The 27,166-nt window shown below is 50.5% G+C and overlaps 1 protein-coding gene and 1 long non-coding RNA gene across 4 annotated transcripts in view; both read left to right on the top strand.

The window, feature by feature from the left end:
* The window catches only part of NTNG2 (netrin G2), a 143,932-nt gene that overhangs the window by 99,002 nt on the left and 17,764 nt on the right, over positions 1 to 27,166 (top strand). For all 3 annotated transcript variants that reach the window (XM_044305325.1, XM_044305324.1, XM_044305323.1), the window contains 3 exons: positions 1,241 to 1,884; positions 16,197 to 16,369; positions 18,119 to 18,142. In XM_044305325.1, coding sequence (XP_044161260.1) covers positions 1,310 to 1,884; positions 16,197 to 16,369; positions 18,119 to 18,142 — 772 coding nt within the window. In that variant the 5' untranslated portion in view covers positions 1,241 to 1,309. The remainder of the gene's footprint in view (positions 1 to 1,240; positions 1,885 to 16,196; positions 16,370 to 18,118; positions 18,143 to 27,166) is intronic.
* On the top strand, positions 19,914 to 26,297 carry LOC122946035. The gene is made up of 4 exons (XR_006391202.1): positions 19,914 to 20,765; positions 23,848 to 23,922; positions 26,016 to 26,165; positions 26,280 to 26,297. It is a non-coding gene; the product is annotated as an uncharacterized LOC122946035 (long non-coding RNA).

Here is a 27,166-nt window from a genome sequence, read left to right as displayed (position 1 = left end):
ACCCCCCTCTCAGGATCCCCGAGAGATCCCACCGAGCGTAGCTTCTCCATGACCTTTCCCGCATTACCCGGGGGCATCCGGAAGAATCCCTGCCCGTCGATCACTTTGGGGGTTCTTGGAAATATACAGCAAAGTTATTAAAGGGGCAGTGACCTCTTAGAGGGGCTCTGTGCAGAGGGGGTGGCCTTGTATAGTATTGCTCATGAAGGTTTAGCGCCCGTTATTTTACAGGCCGCAAGTTCTAGAAATCATGAGATAAAGGGGCGCTAATCAAATTCCCTCCTGTTTGCTCGTTGACCTGTCGGCTGTCTGTACCTGATAATGGCACGGGCCAAACATGGCATATGGTCCTACAGCCTATTAAGTGCAGCCTGCTGTAAGGTCCTCCATGGTTGGCCAAGTCATACTCGTATCACGCCTTCTGCATTATATGAGTGGTGTTAAATGGTGGCCGCTGTATGGCGGTTTTACGTTGTGTTGTCTTTATGCTGTGGTGGTACGTGGCACTGAATGGCAGTGTTAAGGGGGTGTGTTTTATCTTGTGGTACGTCGATATGGTATGTGGGCACTTTATGGCGGTTTTATTGTGGCAGTATGAAGCACTGAATGTGCCACAGAATGAATGCCCACTGCCTGTGTAATACCTCGCTCCTGTTCATACAGGACGCTGTAATTGTTATGTATGCAGTTGTCTTCTAGAAACCTGTACGGGGCTCAGCAAATGTCTCTCCTGCTAGAACGTAGGCTTGTATTCTGGGGGCAACATATTCATTACCAATCTGGGAGCATGTAAATGACAGCCTTGTCCAGCGCTGCTCTAGGCTTTGATGGACGCCATTAGAAAGGCTGCATGGAAACCTACTTATCTCCTGGTCATAGCTAATTGCAAGGGGCACCCACAGAATAGAAACGGGTACCCATATTGTACAGTCCACATCAATGGAAATGGCCATATAGACTTCAAATACTAAGGTAGTCTCTTCATGTCAACCCAGAAGAACATTCTGTGTCCACCCAGGGGTCTGGTTTGAAACCTTGGCTCCAGGGTGGCACCACCACGGTGCCAGTGTTGTTCTGTTTGCTCACGGGGATGAGTATTTCCGACATTCAGATACTTTCTGCAAGTCCTCCAGGTCTAGAAGTGTCCACTCCTGACTTGTAGACTTGTCTTGTAGAGGAGGTTGGATGGACCACGTCTTATTTATCAGTCACTAATCCTTCTGTTTCTTGCCTTTTGCAGGAGAACCCATACCTCTGCAGTGATGAATGCGATGCCTCCACTCCTGACCTGGCCCATCCCCCCAGTCACATGGTTGACAAGGACGAAGAAGGCCTGGCCACCTACTGGCAAAGCGTCACATGGAAACGGTACCCAGAGCCGCTGGTGGCCAACATCACCATGTCCTGGAACAAAACCATAGAGTTAACTGACGACATTGTGGTGACCTTCGAATATGGACGTCCCACCGCCATGATGCTGGAGAAATCATTGGACTATGGAAGGACTTGGCACCCGTACCAGTACTATGCTGATGACTGTATCGAAGCCTTTGGCATGACAGCCAAGAAGGTGGTGAACCTGATAGCGAGCAACGTCAGCCGCGTGCTGTGCACCGAGGAATACTCCCGCTGGGCAGGCTCCAAGAAGGAGAAGAACGTGGTCTTTGAGGTTCAGGATCGATTTGCCATCTTTGCTGGTCCAGACTTGAGAAAGATGGAGAACCTATACACAAGGATGGAGAGCGCCAAGGGCTTGAAGGACTTCTTCACGCTCACTGACCTGCGGCTACGACTCTTGAGACCGGCGCTAGGTGGCACCTACGTGCAGCGGGATAATCTGAAGAAGTATTTTTATGCCATCTCCAACATAGAGGTGTCCGCAAGGTAAGTCATCTCCAAGATCAAGAATTCAGAGACCTGCAAGATCAGTCACATGAGGACTTCTACTCCAGTCACATCCAGAGCTGCATCTGGTTAGTGAGTCAGGCTGATTGGTCCAAGTGCAGAATAACTGTGGGTTTCCAACTAGATGAATTGTGAGTGCAGCTCTGGATGTGACTGGCGTATAAGACATGATTGCTACCAGCCATTGTCATGACACGCCTGATCTCGGTTATCTCTTGCATTCTTTCCTTACTGCAGGCCCTGCCAGGTACATGGCTAGTTTGGGGTTGGTTTGGCATCTGCCTCAGGTGCCATGGGCACCAATAAGCCACTCTGCCCTGGCCAGGATATTTAATAACAGGGCAGTGAACTCAGTCTATGGCCCAGGTGAAGGCATCTCCCCCAGCCTCCGGCCATGGAATCACAAACACCGACTGAATGGTCATCCCACCCCTGGCCAGTAATCTCGCTACGTAAACCCTATCTTGGTGCAGATCTGCACCTTTTTCATCCATGGTTCCTTCCTGGGGACCTTATGATCTGTCCCAGACCCACGTGCACAGTCACAAGCCAAGCAACCCCTAACTAAGTGATAAGAAGTGCAGAGCTAGTTGTCTCTCTAGCAGATGGTGTGCAGAGAGCGTCCCATCTGCTGGCCCAAGAAGATTCCTGGCCTCCAGAGGATTCCCGAAAGAGACAGAGCCTTGGGTCTTATTGCAGAACGCTGCGCTTGCTGCTCCCATTGCAGGTTTATCTTACAGTACGGGTGTTTTTTTATTAATCACAGCTCTAATTTTGGACCTGGGCACCTGAGATCTAGACACTTCTCTGTGGAGGCCAGGAGGTGCCCGCTCCAGGCTCTAGATCAGCACTCTGCAAACCAGAATGGCCCCTTACAGTGCCAAGATTACCAGGTTACAACTGAGGTGCACGCTGGCCATACACAAAAACTAAGGGATCAACTTGCTGATTTTGGGGAGACTAATACGCCATCTAAGGAATGGGGGAGGGGGTCTCCCAATGGCATATGTCAGGGGAGAGGAAGATTGGGGAGTTGTAATTCAACATGTTCAATTCCTTTGTTCATGGGGAGAAAAACCACTGCTAGGTTTGACCGAAGGAGTCATTGGGGGACAGGGAAGCCTGGAGGGGGAACAGGGAGTGTGGAAGGGGGACGAGAGGGATCTGGAAGGGGGACTAGAGGAGACTGGAGGGGGGAAAGGAACCTGGAGGGGGACTAGAGGGGTCTGGAAGGGGGGACAGGAACCTGAAGGGAGACTAGAGGGATCTGGAGGGGGACAGGAACCTGGAGGGGGACTAGAGGAGTCTGGAAGGGGGAACAGGGAGCCTGGAAGGGGGACAGGAACCTGGAGGGGGACTAGAGGAGTCTGGAGGGGGGACAGGAACCTGGAAGGGGACTAGAGGGGTCTGGAGGGGGGACAGGAACCTGAAGGGAGACTAGAGGGATCTGGAGGGGGAACAGGAACCTGGAGGGGGACTAGAGGGGTCTGGAGAGGGGACAGGAACCTGGAGGGGGACTAGAGGAGTCTGGAAGGGGGAACAGGGAGCCTGGAAGGGGGACAGGAACCTGGAGGGGGACTAGAGGAGTCTGGAGGGGGGACAAGAACCTGGAAGGGGACTAGAGGGGTCTGGAGGGGGGACAGGAACCTGGAGGGGACTAGAGGGGTCTGGAGAGAGGACAGGAACCTGGAGGGGACTAGAGGGGTCTGGAGAGGGAACAGGAACCTGGGGGCGGACTAGAGGAGTCTGGAAGGTAGACTAGAGGAGTCTGGAAGGGGGGACAGGAACCTGAAGGGAGACTAGAGGGATCTGGAGGGGGAACAGGAACCTGGAGGGGGACTAGAGGGGTCTGGAGAGGGGACAGGAACCTGGAGGGGGACTAGAGGAGTCTGGAAGGGGGAACAGGAAGCCTGGAAGGGGGACAGGAACCTGGAGGGGGACTAGAGGAGTCTGGAGGGGGGACAGGAACCTGGAAGGGGACTAGAGGGGTCTGGAGGGGGGACAGGAACCTGGAGGGGACTAGAGGGGTCTGGAGAGGGGACAGGAACCTGGAGGGGACTAGAGGGGTCTGGAGAGGGGACAGGAACCTGGAGGGGACTAGAGGGGTCTGGAGAGGGGACAGGAACCTGGAGGGGACTAGAGGGGTCTGGAGAGGGGACAGGAACCTGGAGGGTGACTAGAGGAGTCTGGAAGGTAGACTAGAGGAGTCTGGAAGGGGGGACAGGAACCTGGAAGGGGACTAGAGGAGTCTGGTGGGGGGACAAGAACCTGGAGGGGGACTAGAGGCGTCTGGTGGGGGGACAGGAACCTGGAGGGGACTAGAGGGGTCTGGAGACCATGCTAATAGCACCTATCAAATATCACATACACAGCATGCATAAAAACATATCATTTATTGAAATAGATACACATAACAAACTAGTGAAAGAAAATGGGCCAAGATGGACAGAAGGGCCACATCACTGCTGCGGAAGCACACCAGCTGCTCCATCTGGACCATACATTGACACATACCCATAATGATATATAACAATGTGACACTTTGAAAGAAAATCCTCCAAAGATTTACACATCAAATGTATAAATATAGAGCGGCACAAATGGCCGGCGCTGCACAATAGATGGGCACTATCAGCATCGTACAGGACGTACTGCCCGTCCCTGGAGGACACAAACAATATGTATGTGTATAATAAAAGATCTGAGAGCAAAACTCGCAAAAGCGGCACCAAAAATTACAAAGGAATGATGAACTAGCAGCGTGTGACAATGGTACCATGTAGCAAGAGCAAATGCTGCAGACAGACAAACCGTCACCCCGTGCTAGACCATGGGACAGCTAAATTGTGAGAAAAAGAAAAAGTGACACTAGTTAGCAAAATAGCAAATGATAGTGACATGAAAGCATCCAAAGGACAGGGCTAGAGACCGTCCAAGTTATAGAAAGTCACATAAATGTGTCAAGATACTATCAAAATGATAGACAAATAGTAATCAAAATCTACCTATAATAGAGATGGTCCGGTCTGCTTGGTATAAGAACAAAAACCTTTGACGTGTATTTTGCTACTGCGCTGGCTTTGTCAGGAGGCCTGAAGGGACAGGGGAGCCGGGGGGGGGGGGGGGGGAGAGCCTGGGGGGGGGGGACAGGAGAGCTTGAGGGGTGGGGAACAAAGAGCCTTGAGGGGGGACAGAGAGCCTCAAGGGTGGAGGGGAGCCTGGGGAGGCAGGGAGATTGGAGAGGGGACAGGGAGCTTCGAGGGGGGACGAGGAGCCTGGGGGGGGACAGAGAGCCTGGAGGAAGACGGGGAGCCTGGAGGGGGGATAAGGAGCCTGGAGGGGGGACAGGGAGCCTGGAAGGGGGGACAAGGAAGCCTGGAGGGGGGAGAAGGGAGCCTGGAGGGGGGACAGAGAGCCTGGGGTGGGGGACAAGGGAGCCTGGAGGGGGGATAAGGAGCCTGGAGGGGGAGAAGGGAGCCTGGAGGGGGGACAGAAAGTCTAGAGAGGGAACAGAGAGCCTGTGGGGGGGGGACAGGGAGCTTGGAGGGGGGACAGAGAGCCAAGAGGGGGGACGGGGAGTGGAGGGGGGGGCAAGGAAGCCTGGAAAGGGAACAGGGGAGCGTCGAGGAGGGACGGGAGTTCTAGAGAGGGTACTGGGAGCCTTGAGGGGGGACGAGAAAGTCTGGAGAGGGAACGGGATCGTGGGGAGGTGACAGGGGAGCCTGAGGGGGGACATGGAGGGGGTCTGGAGGAAAGATAGGGAAGCTTGGAGGGGGAACAGGGAAGTCTGGAGGATGGGCAGAGGGGTCTGTAGGGGACAGGGGAGCTTGAATAGGGGACAGGGGGTCTGGAGGGGTGACAGAGGGGTTTGGCTTGAGGTCATGGTAGTCTGGAGAAGACAGAAGAGTCTGGAGGGGGGTCAGAAACAAGGTTGAGGCTTGCAGAAACCATGTGCTGTAAACTGTGGACACCTGGACATTTGCCACCTTTTTTCCTATGATGAATGCCTGCATCTCGGCGCCTCCCTGGGCCGGGCCTCATACGCTCGGAGGACGGTGTGGCTCCCAGGGCGGCAGTAACCAGGAGGATAATCCGGGGTAAATTGCTGCCATTCAGGACCACGTTCCAATTGTCAGCTCTTTGTCCAGGACTCATCACATGGAGGCTAATTACAGCAGTAAAAATAGCGGGATGTCAGCGGAGCGCGGTTATTGTTAGCCCTGGAATCAATAGCGGACAAATGCTTAACGCAACGCTGAGACGAGGAACATGAGAGCCCCCCGGGGGGCACCGATTACATCATGAAAAACTGAGCACACCCTTCCGTTGCCAGGAAGAGTAGACACCTGCACAGCATTCCTGTCTTTCACAACATCCACTTTAATACGGGGTTCTCCAGACACTTCCAGGCTCATGAATAGAACCCCAACTGTAGTATACACTGACACACAGGCAGTAATGCTACATAATAAAGCAGTATTATGCCATTCAGGGTCTGTGTGAAGCTGGTTCACAGTCCCTTGAGACAGTAAGACGGCACATGATGGTAGTTGTCCCTCAGCAGGGGATGAATGTCTTTATGTTGTGGGGACACCCATATTAAGCCCTGTAGTAGTAAATCTGATGTTGCCGCTTTCTTCCAGAAACAGCGCCTCACCTGTCTACAGGTTAAACGTGGGATTGCATCTTGGCTGCAGTACCAGACCCTACCCAAAACTGCTGCTTTTTTTGTTGTTTTTTTTTTTAGAAATCTAGGTTCTTGTCATCTTGGACAAGCCCTTTAAGGTTGTAAATGTTGGTAGATTTGACATTCAGGGTTTTAGGAAAGCTGAGTGGGAGCTGCAGTTGCGGCCATATTGGTTGTGTTATCCAGCTTTCCCGAATCAGGCTGATTAGGATGAGGAGAACTCACATAATTATCTTGCTTCTTAGTATTAGAAGATGGTTGAAGACACAACCCCCCCCCCCCCCCCCCCCCCACCCCCGCGCTCCTCGCTCTGCCACCGGCCGCCCTAAAAGAGTCTAATTGGAGTTAATCAGGCGTGGGGAGAAATGTAGATCCAGACACTTACACAAAGCGCAGAGTCACCAGGGAGGAGGCGCTGCCAGCATAATGTATATAGATATACACAAGAGCCGCACCACGTTCTCCCAGGTCCACTTACAGCCGTATACATGAGAGGTGGCTGATTCTTCTGGTTCCACCGCCATAACATTAAGACCACCTGCCAGTAAGCTCACTACTTACACATTATACGGCCACCACTAGAGGGAGCTCACTACATACAGATTATACAGTCACCACTAGAGGGAGCTCACTCCATACAGATTGTACAGCCACCACTAGAGGGAGCTCACTACATAGATTATACAGTCACCACTAGAGGGAGCTCACTCCATACAGATTATACAGCCACCACTAGGGGGAGCTCACTACATACAGATTATACAGTCACCACTAGGGGGAGCTCACTACATACTGATATATACAGCCACCACTAGAGGGAGCTCACTACATACAGATTATACAGCCACCACTAGAGGGAGCTCACTACATACAGATTATACAGCCACCACTAGAGGGAGCTCACTACATACAGATTATACAGTCACCACTAGAGGGAGCTCACTGCATACAGATTATACAGCCACCACTAGAGGGAGCTCACTACATACAGATTATACAGCCACCACTAGAGGGAGCTCACTACATACAGATTATACAGCCACCACTAGAGGGAGCTCACTACATACAGATTATACAGCCACCACTAGAGGGAGCTCACTACATACAGATTATACAGCCACCACTAGAGGGAGCTCACTACATACAGATTATACAGCCACCTAAATTCAATGGGAGCTGCATAAATTTGTGAGCTTCCCCTAGTGGCTGGTAGCTGCTCCAGCATTACTGTATTATTTGCCAGCCATAGACACCCATTCATTTAATGACCCAGCTGTCCCCCTGGACAGAGGAGAGGCTCTATCATGTGTATGATTACATATATTGCAGGCAGTACAGGCCGGGTATGCAACTCACCTTTCAGGGCTTATTTTCATGCACACAGTGGTGTCATGCAGTCCTGAGGCGTTTTTTGTACAGAATAGTGAGCATGCCCTGTGCTCGCTCATGTGTGTCAGCGCCTGGCGGGGTGTGTGCACATATGTGCCTGTCATATAGTAGCCTTCCTGATTAAAGTGGCAGGTGCAGGACGCAGCCGTCCGTGGACATTAAATAATTCACATCCTCAGTGCCTCCTATGGAAGTGGAGAGGAAAGTAATGCAGATTGTGCTCCGCTGGATCGGCGAGGGGGGGTATATATATATATAAACTGCTGATCCCCGCACTGCGCCGTATTCTTAATGTTCACCCGACAGCACCTATCGGGCAATGGCGACATGACTGGCAGATGGAGGAAATCTCCTGTATTAACTCCTCTCCTGAAATACTCTGTGCTGCCGTGGACGTCTCCAAAATTAGAACACTCCTTTGCTGGAGCACTCTGTGCACCCTACTCTTTCCATCATGATCAGCACACCCATGAAATCCTGAAATACTTTGTCCTGCTGAGGACCCTGCTCCGTATATTTCTGACAGGTCTCCATTCCGCTCCTGACATGATGCCACTACCCCTATCATCCTGGTAACTTCTCATGGGCTGGGGGTTCCTTGTACCTTTAACCAGTTGATCGCCGCCCCCCAGTAAATCTTATAAAATTTACATCTGAGCTCGGGGAGCTGTCATGGCTGATCAAACAGAAATTAGTAATTCCTGCGCCGTCTCCCTAACCCCTCGTTAATATATAATTTGGATGTGATTTCAAAGGATCCTTGGCAGAGACGAGCGGCTCTGTGTACGCAGGACGCGCTGCTATCCAGACCTTGGCCCAGGCTCCTCGTTAGAGCCACAGCTCCTGGGGCCACAACCAAAGTGACGTCATGTGTCACCACCTGCTGGAGGGACACGGGTACACATGAAAAAGGGATATGTAAATGTAGGTGTGTGCAGATGCCTATGCCTGGAGCCTATGGGGCCCCCAGATGTAGGGGCCTGCTGCCTACTGTATGTAGTGAGCTCCCCCTAGTGGTGGCTGTATAATCTGTATGTAGTGAGCTCCCTCTAGTGGTGGCTGTATAATCTGTATGTAGTGAGCTCCCTCTAGTGGTGGCTGTATAATCTGTATGTAGTGAGCTCCCCCTAGTGGTGGCTGTATAATCTGTATGTAGTGAGCTCCCCCTAGTGGTGGCTGTATAATCTGTATGTAGTGAGCTCCCTCTAGTGTTGGCTGTATAATCTGTATGTAGTGAGCTCCCCCTAGTGGTGACTGTATAATCAGGTGATTTTCCTATTTCATGACGTAAAGTCATGATTTTATTAAAGACACGGAGGCGAGTATTGCTATTCTCCTTCTTTACTCTGACCAATAGCAGCAAAGATAAAAAATAAATATTGAACATTTGAACAGCCCCTCCCCATAGTCCCAGTATAACAGGCCACTCCGCCTGCAAATCCTCCTCTTTCTTTGTAACTCAAGTCCGAACATCCAACAGAACCGGAAAAAACCAAGAGTCCCAGAACATCATGGAACAACAACCGCCTTCCATCCGGAAGCGAAACGGGAAGAGCCGGAAACAGCGCCGAAGGATGCTCCTCGTCCTGTCCACATCAACCTAACGGCCGGAACCAAACTGCCGACGACGTAGACCAACAGACACCGCACACCGGGCCGGTCTCAACCTGAAAAGGTGGAAAAACAGAAAATGACAGTAACAAAATAGGGACACGGTATCCAAAATCAACTGGTTGCGATAAACCTACTCAGGAAAACACAGAGTTAAGATCAACAAGCGTATGACAGCAAATCAATACTATCTGCAGAACAAACATCATTCATAATAATAAACATACATATAGGGAGGGAAGTCAGGGTGGGCAATACTCGCCTCCGTGTCTTTAATAAAATCATGACTTTACGTCATGAAATAGGAAAATCACCTGATTTTATTACAAGACCCGGAGGCTCATATTGCAAGTTCAAAGTTAAGATAAATTCTCAATGATTGATGAGAAAATGTGAGGACCTGGCCGAAAGTAAAATTCTCTGAACGTGGATACTCTGGACCAGTCCGCCAATTTCAAAATGTCCTCCAATCTGGCGCCAGACACCGCCAAAGAGGTAGCGGATGCCCCCCTAGCAGAATGCGCCGAAAAAATGGAAGTGTCCACGCCCGCCAATTCCATGATCCACTTCATCCACCTAGCCAGCGTGGGAGTGGTCACCGGGGCAAAAGGGCGAATGGTAGAGAGGAAAAGATGAGAAAACTCCCGTGATCGATGAGGGGAAGTGCGAGCTTCATACTCCTTAAGGCATTCGACCGGACAGAGAGAAGGCGAGGCCGGGAAAGCCGGATAAGCAACTGAGCGTATGTGAGACTTGGTTCTCCTAGAGATGTCAAAGGAGACCCCCTCCGGAGTATACGAGCGGGCATCATAATCCAAAGCCCGGACGTCAGACACCCGCTTGCAGGAGATTAGACAGAAAAGAGTGACAAGCTTTGCCGACAGTTGCCGTAAGGACAGGTCTGAATTCTGAGGCCAAGAAGATAGAAAAGAAAGAACACAAGACACGTCCCAAGTAGCCGAAAATCTAGGCCTAGGAGGCCGAGACATCCGAGAGCCACGCAATAGACGGCATACCAAAGGATGTTGCCCTGCAGGAGTACCGTCAAACCCCTGGTGGGACGCAGAAATGGCCGACCTGAAAAGGCTGATCGTGCGATAGGCCTTGCCCTGGTCGAAAAGAGAAGACAGGAAGTGCAAGATCTCCGTCACAGGTGCCGAAACGGGATCCAAGTCCCTAGCCACGCACCAGCGATCCCAAGATCCCCAGGCAGATCTGTAAGATCTTCTGGTTCCTGGGGCCCAAGCGTTCTCCAACAGGACTCTAGCTGTTCCCGAAACTCCCGGGACCTCCCAGGGTCCCCTGAAATTCGACACGCCAACAGGCGCAGAGATCCGTCCAGGAGGAGAGGATGCGGCTGGAGATTCGGACCTCGGAGGAGAGTCAGAGATGTCGGGAGCAAGTACGGGGTCTCTATCATCATCTCCAGAAGGTGAGGAAACCACGACTGGGAAGTCCAAAACGGGACCAGCAGAACCAGATCCGCTGAATGACGGCGTACGTGAATCAGGGTCCTGGGGATCAGCTGGAAGGGGGGGAATGCGTAAAGCAGACCCCGCGACCAATCCTGTAGGAACGCGTCCACAGCTTCGGCCTCCGGGTCCGGGCGCCAACTGTAGAAACGTGGTAGCTGCGTGTTCAGGCGGGAGGCAAACAGGTCGATACAGCAAGGCCCCCAAAGAGACGTTAAGGAACGGAACACCGCTGGATCCAACTGCCAGTCGCTGGAGTCGGAGAGATATCGAGAGCTCCAATCCGCCCGAATGTTCTGGACGCCCGGAAGATATTCCGCCAAGACCATCAAGCCCTTGTCTAGACAGTAGTCCCAGAAATCCTTCGCCAACCGAGATAGGATGGTGGAACGTGTACCGCCCATGCCGTTGATGTAACGCACTGCCGACACGTTGTCCATGCGAAGTTGAATGCAGGCCTTGGCCGTGTCTCTCGTGAAACTCTTGATTGCAAACGAACCTGCCAACAGTTCCAGCGCGTTGATATGGAATCCCGCTTCGTCCGCTGACCAGCCGCCTCCGGTTGAGATCCCCTCGCAGTGAGCACCCCAGCCCGACAGGCTGGCATCCGAATCCACCACGAAGTCCGGGCGATGACCGAAAATAGCCTTGCCGTTCCAAGCCTGTAAATTGTGGATCCACCAGGATAGCTCCTCCTTGGTTTCCTCGTCCAGGGAAATCCAGTCCGTATAGGAAACCCCCCTCCGGAGATGGAAAATCTTCAGTCGCTGGAGGGCCCGGTAATGTAGTGGGGCTGGGAAGACCGCCTGGATAGAAGAGGCCAGAAGGCCTATGATCCTGGCTAGTTGACGCAACGGGATCTGGGAAGACGACCTGGCTCTGCACAACTCCTTCCGAATGGACCGAACCTTGGTCGGTGGTAGGCTGAGAGTCCCCGCCATGGAATCCACCAGAAACCCCAGGAACTCCATCTCGCGAGCCGGGGTGAGACAGGACTTCTCCTGATTGAGAAGGAAACCCAGATCCAACAGGAGATCCATCGTCCAGCGAAGGTGATTCAGTAACACCGCATGATCCTGAGCCATGATCAGGATGTCGTCCAGATAGACGATGAGGCGAACTCCCCGACTGCGCAGCCAGGCCATAGCAGGGCGCAACAGCTTGGTGAAGCACCACGGAGCAGAAGAGAGGCCGAAAGGGAGGCATGTAAACCGCCAAATCCTGTCCTTCCAAAGGAAACATAGAAGGTTCCTGGACGCGTCCTCGACAGGGACGGTAAGATACGCGTCCGTCAGGTCCAACTTGACCATCCAATCGCCCACCTGAAGTAGGTCCCGCAGGAGATGGATGCCCTCCATCTTGAAATGGCGGTACCTGACGAACGCGTTGAGAGCGCGTAAATTGATGACGGGCCGAAGCTGGCCCCCTTTTTTCGCCACCAAGAAAATGTTGCTGATTATCGCACCAGTGGATGCCGGAGCCGGCTCTATGGCCCCTTTGCGGAAGAGCTCTGATAGCTCTGAGTCCACAAGTATGCGGCTCTCTACCGACAGCACTGCCGGGTGTGGGGGCGGGATGGATAGGTGAGAAGATGTCAGCTCTATGTGGAAACCCCTGACCGTGGAGAGAATCCATTGGTCCGAGGTGATGCGCGACCAAGCTCGAGAAAAGAGCTGGAGTCTGCCCCCTACACAAACAGTTGAAGAATTGAAATGAGGCATCGGTCTTACCATAAGGACGTCTGGAACCAGGGTTTCCTCTGTATCCTCTAGGCCTCCAGGATCCTCCCCGGGAAGGGAAGAAAGATGATGTCTCCCGCCTCTGCTCCTGGAATGCAGGTCTCTGGGAGAAGGAGCCTCTGCCCGTAGCACGGGATTGGAAGTGGGCACGGCCGGACAGACGGCCCCTGAAACTGCCGGCCCTGGTAGAGACCCTACCGTGAAACACCCGTTTCATTGAACTCTGGGCCTTATCGAGTGCAGTAAAGGCACCAACAAAACGGCCTAAGTCCTTAATAAAAGACTCGCCAAACAGTAAGCCCTGGGCCTCCTTACCGGCTTCAGTGAGCGCCAAGTTGGAGAGTTTAGGCTCAATCTTGAAAAGAATGGCCTTGCGCCGTTCAATGGCCAGGGACGTGTTGACGTTTCCTGCCACGCAAATTGCGCGCTGCACCCACTCGCGCAGCTCTAGAGGGTCTACCTGTTTACCCTCGGCCTTGGCAGCCTCGGCCAAATCAAAAATCTTTGCCAGGGGGCCAAATATGTCCAGGAGCTTGTCCTGACAGGCACGCAGGGCCGACTCCAGACCCTTCCTCGGATTCCACCCAGATTTGGTGAGGAATTGGGTCATTTTAGGGTCTACCGCTGGAGTCTCGCACACCCTGTTGGGAATTACGGGTCTGGGGCATTCCGCCCTAAGCTTGTTGCGCGCCTCTTTGGAGAGGGGGCAACGCACTCGGGCCTCCAAATATTTGGAGACATGCTCCAACGGCAACCATTCCGCAGACCGAGGGTGGTGTAGGGAATCCGGGTCAAAGAGAGGTTGCCCTGATGGGTCCGTCAAGGACGCGTCTGCTGCCGAAAGCATGGAGCTGCACCCGGGTAAGGGGTTTGAATCTATGACCCCAGAAGGGTCGTCCTCTGCCTCCTCAAAGGCGTCACCTAAAGCCTCCTCATCCGAACCGACTTCAGAGCCGGACGCTACATCCTGTAGTGCTCTAGCACTTTTCCAACTGCGCGTATGTTCTGCCTGACGCGTACAGGCTCTCTTGCGCGAACCCAGCGCGCCAACATTGGTGGAGACAACGTCACCAGTCAAGCGTGTTCTGGAGGCAGGCCCTGGCCCGGTAGGTTTAGAAACCGTAGCGGGCTGTGGGGTGGGAGAGGCGGCTGGATGGGTTGCAAGGGCTTGGGCAATAGACTGGGAAATGACCGAAGTCATTGATCCCATGGCCGCAGCAATCACATTAGATAAGGTAGTTTGAAACACCAGGGAAGGATCCGCAGAGGGTGTCCCAATATCACAATCATCCCCAGAAGGGGTTAAATCAGCCTGAGGCATATCCTCTTCCATAGGGCCCTGCCCACTGAGATCTGTATGGGGCATTATCACACAGCCCGCCTCTATATCTGTAGTGAAAGGGGTTAAACTGAAAACTAATCCTACCCTAAGTACTCCGCTGGTGAGGATTTTCCCCAGCCAGGGAGAGGAACTAGAGTGGGGGAGAAAACCTGATAGAAAAAACAGGAGCCGGTAAGCAGGGAGGCCGCCGAGCACAGGAGCCGGAGAGCAGATGCAGGACAGTGCGCGCCGAGACTACGGAGCGCCGCACTGAAACCGGAAGCGGATCTCGGGCGGAGCGAAGCGCGGCAAGTAGGAGCGCCGGCGGCAGGATCAAAGGTGAGCCGCGGCGCGAAAGATAAGCGGATGGGAAAGGGAGACCGAGGGGAAGTGCGCAGTGCGAACGGCAAGCAGGGGAGAGAGAAAAAACTCAGTCAGATGACAAAAGTAAAAACCCTGATAGGGAGAGGTACAGACAGAAGGGGATGATAACCCCAAAGGGGATAATCGGACACACAGGGTACCCCTGAAACACAGGTCACCAGAGCTGTGCTAAGGAATCACACAGCAACAGACAATGGAGATCCCATAAAACAACCTGCAAACAATAGAGTATCACATAAAACCCAAAAGGGAAAAAACTACAATAAGAGAAACAGTAATAGTAATCAGACAAATATCACAGGTACTTATCTCTGCGGTCAGCAGCAAAGAAAGAGGAGGATTTGCAGGCGGAGTGGCCTGTTATACTGGGACTATGGGGAGGGGCTGTTCAAATGTTCAATATTTATTTTTTATCTTTGCTGCTATTGGTCAGAGTAAAGAAGGAGAATAGCAATATGAGCCTCCGGGTCTTGTAATAAAATCTGTATGTAGCGAGCTCTCTCTAGTGGTGGCTGTATAATCTGTATGTAGTGAGCTCCCTCTAGTGGTGACTGTATAATCTGTATGTAGTGAGCTCCCTCTAGTGGTGGCTGTATAATCTGTATGTAGTGAGCTCCCCCTAGTGGTGGCTGTATAACCTGTATGTAGTGAGCTCCCCCTAGTGGTGGCTGTATATTCTGTATGTAGTGAGCTCCCTCTAGTGGTGGCTGTATAATCTGTATGTAGTGAGCTCCCCCTAGTGGTGGCTGTATAATCTGTATGTAGTGAGCTCCCCCTAGTGGTGGCTGTATATTCTGTATGTAGTGAGCTCCCTCTAGTGGTGGCTGTATAACCTGTATGTAGTGAGCTCCCCCTAGTGGTGACTGTATAATCTGTATGTAGTGAGCTCCCTCTAGTGGTGACTGTATAATCTGTATGCAGTGAGCTCCCCCTAGTGGCGGCTGTATAATCTGTATGTAGTGAGCTCCCTCTAGTGGTGACTGTACAATCTGTATGTAGTGAGCTCCCTCTAGTGGTGGCTGTATAACCTGTATGTAGTGAGCTCCCTCTAGTGGTGGCTGTATAATCTGTATGTAGTGAGCTCCCTCTAGTGGTGGCTGTATAACCTGTATGTAGTGAGCTCCCTCTAGTGGTGACTGTACAATCTGTATGTAGTGAGCCCTCTCTAGTGGTGGCTGTATAACCTGTATGTAGTGAGCTCCCTCTAGTGGTGGCTGTATAATCTGTATGTTCTGAGCTCCCTCTAGTGGTGGCTGTACAATCTGTATGTAGTGAGCCCCCTCTAGTGGTGGCTGTATAACCTGTATGTAGTGAGCTCCCTCTAGTGGTGGCTGTATATTCTGTATGTAGTGAGCTCCCTCTAGTGGTGGCTGTATAATCTGTATGTAGTGAGCTCCCTCTAGTGGTGGCTGTATAATCTGTATGCAGTGAGCTCCTCTAGTGGTGACTGTATAATCTGTATGTAGTGAGCTCCCTCTAGTGGTGGCTGTATAATCTGTATGTAGTGAGCTCCCCCTAGTGGCAGCTGTTGCCAAATCATATGGTGCAACTGTCTCACATACCAGGCACTAGTCTTAAAGGGCCTGTCCTGCAGGAGACATTTTATGCGTGCATTGTGTTGGGATCCCTGGAGCGCTTATATCCCTTTAACATCAGCCAATCTTTACATGACTGTTCTCTGCCCACAGGTGTAAATGTAACCTTCATTCCAACGCATGCAACTTCCGAGACGGGGCTCTACAGTGCGAATGTGAGCACAACACCACCGGGCAAGACTGCGGCAGGTGCAAGAAGAGCTTCCGCAACCGATCCTGGCGTGCGGGGTCCTACACACCTCTGCCTCATGGATCTCCAAACTCATGTAAGTAAAATCCTCCTGCTTCAAGACACTGGATGGAGCTCGCCTCCTTAAAGGGGCCTACAGGATTACAAACACCTGTCTGCTTTCCTCCTGGAACAGCGCCACCCTGGCCCACAGGTTGTGTGTGGTATTGCACAGCGCAATGGTGGACATAGCCTTTGGACAGGGTCTGGAAATATAGTGGTCATGCTTATCTAAAGATGTACAACCTTTATGGCAACTATAGATGGTCCCTTCTCCCACCTGCCCACAGTGTAGCCAGTACCGCTCCGCCTATAGCCAGTTACGCTCTATGGCGCCATAGACGGTCGGATCATCCGGTTAGTCTGTTCGCTCTTGGGTCCTGTGTTCTCAGAGTTTTCCAGGGAGACAGTCCCTTTAAATTGATCAAAGCGGCGAGCGCGCAGTGACTCGGGTGTCACCGGGACGAGGCGAGAAGGAGGATTTCAAAGAGAACACGCTTGTCAGCACTCCGTATCCCTTCAAAGTCGCTGACAAGGCCGGGTGTAGCGCACATTCTTGTTCTCCTCCGCTCTGCCCGGCACAACGAAAAATTCTGGGACTTTCAGACTTCAGGGGATATATCATTACTGCAACGCGCCAAATACCGTACATCACTGCGGTTTGTGCATTTGGCGCATTTTGCAGGACCCCTTTCTCTTTCTATCACCATCTCTCGCTTTTTTTTTCTTTTACCTTCACACCAATATTTTGCTCAAAAATAATGGTGCATTTTTACGCCTCCTCTTTGTCAAAAACTGTCCGGTGAGGCGTGAAAAGTGTCTAAAACGCACGCCTATCAATAAATCTGGCGCACATCATGGACAAAGGGTTTTTTTGCGCAATTTGAGCTGGAATGTCGTCATATTTTATCCATTTCATCAATTCTTCACAGTTTTCAAGTTCTCTGCTTGCTGTCAGTGAATGGGGGCAGTTCAATTACACGCAGAGGCCGCTATCTCTTTCCAGTGCGTGAGGTGAAAGCTGCGACAAACCATGTAACTCATGTAAATTAGTTATAGGCTCGGCCCCATCCCATGTACTTGTCCCAGCTGAGGGTTTGATACAGTTGCGTCCAGTGTAGACAATCCCCGCAGCAGTGCACATCTCTCTCCCTGTCCTGACAGTCCGCAGCACATTTTCTAGACTGGATACAACTGTAACAAACCCTCGGCAGTGCGAAGTGTTAGGTCTTATTTTTACGTCTCTGAATATAAAGAATGTTTCAATTCACTGGCAGCAAGCAGAGATGTTGGTGATGATGAATAGTAGCGCAAATTTAGAAAGTTACAGAATTTTATGTGTCACCTTTCTGGCGGTTGATGGGGTGGGGGGTTGAGGCGCAGCGCACATGCTGTAACCATAGTAACGCCGCCAACCATTAATCCATCAGATTATAACTGCAGTGAGCGGGGGGGAAGCCATCACGGATGTGGCGCTATACCCTCGTGCAGGCTCTGCGGGGGCGGGGCTGACACAAGGATCCTCCTGGGCATTCTTTCATTTGGTCATGCTCCGCCCATCCATTATACAATGTATCAGTTTGTATTTAAATGTCTTCTGCCTTCTAATATACTTTGTTTCCATTAATTTTCAAAATCTCTGCCTGCTGCCAGTGAATGGACTGTGCTCATATGTGTTTTATACAATTAACCAGAACTTTGTTCCAATGTGGGAAAGTTGTCGCCGTTCGGTTCAGTCTTCGGCGGTCGAGCAGCCCCCGACTAACGGCTTATTTTTCCCTTCTAGGTGCAGCGTCCGGTTCCTCGGGCAGTGAGTAGACCCCTCGTATTCCTGTCTTTTGTCCTCTCCACCTGCATCCCCCCCATCTCCCCTCCCTGCATCCTCATAGTACGTTGTGGTGTGCCCTCTCAGTCGTGGATGTGTGTGCGTGGCCCCCGTAGAGACTCAGAATTTGGGGAAATATCCCTTTTGTATACGATGAATATCATTTATTTTTTATATTTTAAAAAAGTACCTGAAGCTCAATGTGTAATTCACTGCAACCGAGACCTTGTGTGTCAGCAGCGCCACCTCATGGCGGCATGAAGGAGGTGCAGGTGTATAAATCTTACACGTCCTGTAGTCTTCTCTACTTTATTCTGTGCAGGCGAATGCAGCTATTATTCCCTGTTCTCAGCCCTTTAAGGCTCGGGAGCGTGCACTTACTGGAGTGACTGGGAGACTTCAAGACTATGGGGCGTCATGGCAATTTATGGTCACAGGACATAGACTTTCCCCCCCAGTGATGACCTGTCAGCAGTTGTTTAAGGATGAACCTTCCCTTTAAGATCTTCCAAGCCTAGCTCTACTTTCCATCTGTGTCTACTCCTGTCACATCCAGAGCTGCACATCCAGACAAACCCCTAATACATACGAGCTCAGTGCATCCCGGATTTCACAAGGCAGTGCGCCAACAATAGGAACTAGCAGAGGTCAGCAGCTTCGGATGTGATCGGAGTAGGAGACCTGATGTGCTCTGCGTATCCACACACATATAAACCGTACAATGGCTAAACCGGAGGCCGCGAGGATTGCAGACCCTCCAGGCGCCAGGATGATGAGCTGTGCATTGGTAACACGTGGTGAATGGACATTCTGTCTTTGTGTCTCACTAGTGTCAGACACTGCGAGGCCCGAGGTCTCCACAGCCAGACAAGCGCATGCAGCCGACCCAAAAACTTCTCACACCACCCTCGTTTCCATCACTGCCACAGGTTGGTGACTTACCGTAGAGCAAGTGTCACTCCCTCCCCCTCCCCTCTCCATAGCAAGTCGATGGCCCAGACCTGCTGCTGCTGCGTTCCTGGAAGCTGGACATGCACTCAGTACAGAATATGAGGCTACATAAAATGCACACACAAACTGCCCCCACCCCTCCAAAAAAAGGAATCAAAAGGATTTTTAAAAATCTGCTTGGAAACCATCAACAAGTAGGCTAGCTGACGGATCCTGCTGCATATACTATGGAGCTCAGCTCCATAGTATATCATGAATGAGTGGACAACTAAACAGAGTGATTTTCAAATCTCCTTTTGCTTTCTGGAAACTATCAGCAAGCTGCTAGTAATGTAATAATATTACATATTATTATGTTTTTTCCAAATATGATGTGCATCCCCAGGAGAACTTGGCTCGGTATATAATGGACGTCTGGTGCTGATGATCATTTATACAGTCCGCCACTGTCTGGAAGCTGTCAGCAAGCTGCTGCTGACTGGTATGACAAGCCCTTTCATTTAGTATCCCATTAGGTTAGATCATCTGGATGTCCATGAGCTGCGAGATCGCGCGGCCTACTTGCTGATGGTTTTCCTGTACACTACAGAGGAGATCTAGCCGGTGTCGGGATTCTTACGGGCAATGCTCTATGGCAGGGATGGCCAACCTGAGGCTCTCCAGCTGTTGCTAAACTACAACTCCCAGCATGCCCACACTGCCTACAGCTAACAGCCTACAGCAGGGCATGGTGGGAGTTGTAGTTTTGCAACAGCTGGAGAGCCACAGGTTGGCCATCCCTGCTCTATGGGATAGATATGCCAATTAGCTCTCTACTGCCACCTATAGGTACCTACCCTTCTTTCTAGGCATGTGAAACACTAGATGGGGCTAAGGGTTAAAATTAACCCCTAAAACCTGGGGTGTTGCAGACTGCACCCAGAATTCTGGTTGGGGAATTGCTACTTAAGTGATTTTCCCAGCGCATTTATCCGAGCCCTTTTCCCGGGTATTAAAATGCTATAAATCTGCAGGCGGTCGCGCCGCTGCTGTTCTATTACATGTCCTGTCTGTGCACGAGTGAATTACAAAGCAATTCATCAGCGGGTGAAGGAGCCGGCGCCGGCACAAATCCTGCGCTCATCCGCCGCGGCAGAAAGCAGGGATTGTGTAATCAGCGTGGGGGGGAGCGGGCTGCAGCCTAAAGGGGAACTCCACCAAGCAACACAATAGTCAAGGCCTAATAGGGAGTGATCTGCTGAACGGACGGTTATTTGCCAAGAAATACGGAACACGCATTTTGGCTACTTCCTGTCTCTACTCCCTGCTCAAGCTGCGTCAAATTTATAAAGGGACAGACATCGCTTTAATAAACGCCACAAATACCTCCGCTTTTTACCAAAACGACGTAACACATTAATACATGACCCCCCCCCAATGCTGCATTCATTTGTAGATGATGGGAGTAGTACCTCTGCCTAGAAGCCAAAGTAGACGTTTCCCCTTTAAGTATTCGGTCTGACGGTCTGTTTCTTTGATCTATGATGACATCAGAGGATCCCGTCCTGCAGCCGTCATCGCCTGGCGCCAGCCTGGAGGACACCGAAGAGGACGCAGGTACCACCCAGCCGACGGGGGCGAGATGTAGAGTAGACCCGTAGTTCTCGTGTCTGTGAAGGTGATTGCTAGTGGAGCTATGGTAGTTCCGTAACGATAAGTCCCGATAATCTCTAATAGACCTTGTGCGTAAGTTTGTCACCATTTTCAAGATCTCTGCTTGCTGTTGATTGGAGGCATTGATTATTCACATGCAGAGTCTGGAAACCTATCCTGACTCGCACAGCTGCTGAGGCTGTCGCAATGTTTCACTGCAGGTAAGGACAGCCATGGGTCAGGATGGCGCTGCAGTTTGTGAAAGTAAGCAGGATTTTTCATTCACTGATAGCAGAGATCTTGAAAAAGTTGAATCTGTTAGAAAGTGTATGTCATTTCAAGGCCACGGCGTGCGCACTACAGGCTAAACTTTTACAATATCTAAGACCCTGTGCCTGAAACAACCTGTCAAGGACTCATCAACACACCAGACAGGCGGTCAGTGACCGCACATTGCTGATGGTTTCCCTGTGTGATAAGAGCAGCGGTGTGTTTCAGAGTTTGCAGCAGTCTGTTTCAGGCAGAGGTCTCCTTTACACCAGTCTGTCTAGTGTTAAAGTGGATTCCCCTTTAACCCTAACCCAAGATTCTCCTGTTGCCAGTGCACACAAGCTCCTCTGTTGCGGCCCCCCTCCAGGTGGGCTCCCCTCCCTCCAGGACATACCGCCACCACCATATAGAAGGTAGGTTCTGGCCCCGCTATAGTGCACTCCACTGCCTTAGATAGGCCGCAGCCTGTAGAGCTCACAGACCACTGAACACCGTGGAAATCGACAAAGAGGAGATTACCGGCCCCCCAAATACTTTGCTAGTTACTATGGATGTAGGGCACTTTACAAAGCCCCATAGCTCTTCACTTTGGTAGTTAAGGGGGATCCCAACTCCTGGACCCCAAGTGGTATTGCTTTTTTACAATTTGCTAACATGAGTTTACTTGCCATAGAGACTGACCATGCAATTGCTATGCAGCCCGTGGCATGAGTGAGCCCGGCCCTGATCTGCTTCCCGTCACACAGTCCATTTTTGCCTGTAGCCACCACTTAGGGGAGCGCACTGCATACAGATTTTGACAGCTGCCATTGTATTCTACCTTAGCTGTATTAATCCATGCAATGAGCTCCCTCTAGTGGTGACTGTATAATCTGTATGTAGTGAGCTCCCTCTAGTGGTGACTGTATAATCTGTATGTAGTGAGCTCCCTCTAGTGGTGGCTGTATAATCTGTATGTAGTGCGCTCCCCCTAGTGGTGGCTGTATAATCTGTATGTAGTGAGCTCCCTCTAGTGGTGGCTGTATGTAGTGAGCTCCCTCTAGTGGTAGCTGTATAATCTGTATGTAGTGAGCTCCCTCTAGTGGTGGCTGTATAATCTGTATGTAGTGATCTCCCTCTAGTGGTGGCTGTATAATCTGTATGTAGTGAGCTCCCTCTAGTGGTGACTGTATAATCTGTATGTAGTGAGCTCCCTCTAGTGGTGACTGTATAATCTGTATGTAGTGAGCTCCCTCTAGTGGTGGCTGTATAATCTGTATGTAGTGCGCTCCCCCTAGTGGTGGCTGTATAATCTGTATGTAGTGAGCTCCCTCTAGTGGTGGCTGTATGTAGTGAGCTCCCTCTAGTGGTGGCTGTATAATCTGTATGTAGTGAGCTCCCTCTAGTGGTGACTGTATAATCTGTATGTAGTGAGCTCCCCCTAGTGGTGGCTGTATAATCTGTATGTAGTGAGCTCCCTCTAGTGGTGGCTGTATAATCTGTATGTAGTGAGCTCCCCCTAGTGGTGGCTGTATAATCTGTATGCAGTGAGCTCCCCCTAGTGGTGGCTGTATAATCTGTATGTAGTGAGCTCCCTCTAGTGGTAACTGTATAATCTGTATGTAGTGAGCTCCCTCTAGTGGTAACTGTATAATCTGTATGTAGTGAGCTCCCTCTAGTGGTAACTGTATAATCTGTATGTAGTGAGCTCCCTCTAGTGGTGGCTGTATAATCTGTATGTAGTGATCTCCCCCTAGTGGTGGCTGTATAATCTGTATGTAGTGCGCTCCCTCTAGTGGTGGCTGTATAATCTGTATGTAGTGAGCTCCCTCTAGTGGTGGCTGTATAATCTGTATGTAGTGAGCTCCCTCTAGTTGTGGCTGTATAATCTGTATGTAGTGAGCTCCCTCTAGTGGTAACTGTATAATCTGTATGTAGTGAGCTCCCTCTAGTGGTGGCTGTATAATCTGTATGTAGTGAGCTCCCTCTAGTGGTGGCTGTATAATCTGTATGTAGTGAGCTCCCTCTAGTGGTGGCTGTATAATCTGTATGTAGTGAGCTCCCCCTAGTGGTGGCTGTATAATCTGTATGTACTGAGCTCCCTCTAGTGGTGGCTGTATAATTTGTATGTAGTGAGCTCCCTCTAGTGATGGCTGTATAATCTGTATGTAGTGAGCTCCCTCTAGTGGTGGTTGTATAATCTGTATGTAGTGAGCTCCCTCTAGTGGTGGCTGTATAATCTGTATGTAGTGAGCTCCCTCTAGTGGTGGCTGTATAATCTGTATGTAGTGAGCTCCCTCTAGTGGTGGCTGTATAATCTGTGTGTAGTGAGCTCCCTCTAGTGGTGGTTGTATAATCTGTATGTAGTGAGCTCCCTCTAGTGGTGGCTGTATAATCTGTATGTAGTGAGCTCCCTCTAGTGGTGGCTGTATAATCTGTATGTAGTGAGCTCCCTCTAGTGGTGGCTGTATAATCTGTATGTAGTGAGCTCCCTCTAAAGGTGACTGTATAATCTGTATGTAGTGAGCTCCCCCTAGTGGTGGCTGAATTATATCAATTATCTATTTGTGTGAAGAGAAGCAGAAGGTTTGGCGCTCTGTATCTACGACCCTTGTAACAATATATTATGAGATTATTATTGGGGCTCTGATAGCGGGTATGCGGACTGCTACAGACCCCCATTTTTTAGTAACCCTCTAGAGCAGAAGAATATGCACATAACATGCATTGCCCTCTGTAATTCTGTCAGCCGCTCGCTGCTCTTACACCCCCGCTCTCGGCTAGTTCTAGGAGGCCACGCCGCTCTCTGTCCTTCTGGAAAAGCCGTAGATCTCATGGTCTAATCTGTTTGTTTGAAGCACCCTGGATTTCTCCGACTCCTCCATTGCTAGAACCTAAGCTACAGCGTCAGGAACATCCAGAAAGAATACGAGGTACGTCCCTGGCTAATTTACAACTGTCCCATATGGCGGTGACAGTCCTATGCGGTGTGTTACAAGGAAGGAGAGCGGAGAGATAGGAACCAGCCATAGATCTGACAACTTCTTTAATGACCACGGACACCTTCAGTGGCATTTTTTATTATTGCATTTTACTTATTTTGGGCTAATTCAGTTGGCCTTTAATAAAAATGTTCAGCCATTCTAAGACACAGGGGTTAAAAAGTCTGTGTGTGAGCTGTCAGTTTCTGTTTTCTTGTAATACCGTCATCTGACAGTTCATGTGTATCTCTGATTTCCTGACCTCATAAACACTCATTTTTATCAAACTGATGTGTTTATGGAGTCAGGAGATAAGAGCTACACATGAGCCGTTAGATGATGGGATTCAAAGAAAACAAAAAGGGACAGCTTGCAAACAGACATATTTTTTAACCCCTGTAACTCAGAAACGGCTGAACATTTTTAATAAAGACCAATTAAAAATGTTTTTTTAATCCAAAATGAGTAAATCGAAACCATAAAGAAAGAAATTTCCCCCAGATGTCTATAACCTATATTCACCCCCTATATATGACCCCTGTAAAGTCAGCAAAGGCCTATAGATACATTTAATCTGAGGCTTTGCTATATTGTAGCGAATGCCAATTAGATATCACTAGGGAGACATTGCCTGGCAAGGATGGAGTTAAATAAAACTCTCCAGCCTTGAAGATTATATTTAGACATACGATTAGAGCAAATCCTCCAGTAAAGTCACGGCAGACGTGCGGCTCCACGAAGCCAGCACTGTCTGTCAGGTGTAGACAGAGGCTTGTGTATTAGACAAGTGACTGCACAGCAGCTGCCAGAACTTCTAGGAACGGATTTACATCTTGCAGAAGCAATAATAAAGCAATGTAAAGCAGCCGCCACTAGGGGGAGCGCACTGCGCACTGGTGTCAATGTATCTGCAGGAAGCTCTTCGGCTCCCTCTAGTGGTGACTGCAGGCAGCTGGGAATTTTATCATTTCACTCTAGGTCCTTGCTGAGGATTTGGAAATCCTGAGCTCTATTCAAGGCTGGGCACCCCAGCATCAGATGGCCCATAGTAATCTATGGACTGGTCTCTAGAGGGGGCACACTGTTGTCGACCTCTTCTGGATGGTGCCCCCAGCACCGCAGATGATGTTCCATATGGGAGGACTGGCACACTTGAGCAATTTCTAGTCTATTGCATAGGATATTAGTAAAACGATTGCATGACGGACACGAGCGGCAATCGCCTGACAAGCGCTCGCTGCCCATCTCTCATTCTCTCTCATCACGACTGATCAAACGTTGCATCAGACAGTGCAGGGTTGGGGGGGACTGTCACCGTGGTAACAGGACTATTGCCCCGAGCTACCGCCACCTGTCCTACGGAATTCAGTAGCCCCAGGTTCTATGGATGTTCAGAGGCGAACGCTTTATAGTCGAATTATCCCGGTGCCACGTTACAAGCGGTGCCCACGACTCTCTTAACCCCTCGGCTGTCAGACCGGTAGATTACGTCTGGCCCTGTCACTAATGCTAATTAATGGATGCCGCAGCCCGGTCGCTTCGGTTTTTTGCAGACATTTTTATATACGTTAAACAGGTAGTCCGCAACCTGTAGCTCTCCAGCCATTGGAAAAACTACTACTCCCAGCATGCTGACTCCAAAGCTTTAGCCATCAGGCAGCCAAAGCCACCCACTGTCACTGCTCTTAGATTGAGTGACAGCTGAACTGACAACTCCAGCTCTGAGACAGAAATGTGCACAGAATGGTTGTCAGCTCCCAGAAGGGAGTTGTGTCTTTCTTAGATGATATTGCAAAGCATCATGGTCCAGAAATTAAAGGGCGTTATGTAATCAAGTTGTAATCATTGTATGAAAAGTTCTGGTCCTGTCTAATGGACCGTCTCTGCTTGCTGCCAGTGAATGGAAACATTCACTACTTGCGTGTCCCCATTCACACAGGAGCAGAAATCAGAGTGCAGCAGGACATTATCAGGACAGGTCTGTATTCACAAACAGCAAGCAGAAGCCATGGCTGTAAAACAATGATTCATTCTTATTTACATAGGACTGCAAATCCCCCATCAGTGTATAGATCTGTCACCTGTAGATGCTCCCTGAGGCTCCACCATCTTTGACTTACTGCATTTATAACACACAGCTAACCCGCCGATCCACAGAGAGCCATCATCGCCCGCCAAGAAACACCCGAAAACAGGTATCGTGACCCCCACAGGAGCCCGACAGATAGGAGTGTTGTGTTACGTGATGTGGACGCGCCCCTAGTGATTAGCATAGCGCAATAATCGTATCCGATTTCTCCATATTTAAGAGTCCTCCAAGGTTCTCCTTCGCCCTGAACCAACGCCGGCCTACGTCACCGTCACCTTCAAGAGACCAAAAGGTACCAATCAGATCAAAGTCTGTCCTGGGAAGGAGACCCCATTGGGGCATATGCCTGGGAAGGAGACCCCATTGGGACATATGCCTGGGAAGGAGACCCCATTGGGGCATATGCAGGTGCCCCATAGTTTTACATGGAGCAGGCTCCATCTGTGGAGGCTCGTGGGTGAACTCTTGGCGGCCCCTCACAGTGGATTACTGGGGGTCTCGCCACTGGTTCTTTCCATTACTAACCCTAACCCTTGCTGGACATCTTAACATGGAGTTTACTGGGGGACGTGCATCATGATGTTGCCCCTCCAAGACCCTCTATGCATGAGAAGATCCAGGCGGCCTTTGTGCCGTGTAACAAGTGATCTCCAGGATGTTACCACTGGATCCACACGATGAGTTCTCCATCGTGGGGGGAAAAATCTGGCATGGAGCCCACATAATCCATTCCTGGTTTCTTCCTCCAACATTATGTCCTACATGGTGACAAGCTATCCATGAACCTTAACCGGGTCTCCACCACCATCCTTGAGCTGGACATACACAATAGATTAATGTCAGCTGACCATGTAATATATATGAAGGCATCATAAGATGAGAGAAAGGTCGGCACATTGACTTTGAATACCCGACCTGGTTCGTGGAAGATAAGGCGCTGGCAGAAGTATCTGGCAGCGACTTGTTTCCTTCTCCCGATTGAAAACACATGCACACTTGACGGTGAAGCATGCATGTGTATTGAAGGGTCAAACGAGCATTTGGTTGACAGATCTCCAAAGTGTGTGGCCAGCTTTACTGTCTCTGGCACCTGAGCCTGGATGTCCT

This window comes from Bufo gargarizans, chromosome 9 (assembly GCF_014858855.1).
Source record: "Bufo gargarizans isolate SCDJY-AF-19 chromosome 9, ASM1485885v1, whole genome shotgun sequence".
Classification (NCBI taxonomy): Eukaryota; Metazoa; Chordata; class Amphibia; order Anura; family Bufonidae; genus Bufo; species Bufo gargarizans.
This window is presented reverse-complemented; position numbering and strand designations above follow the sequence as displayed.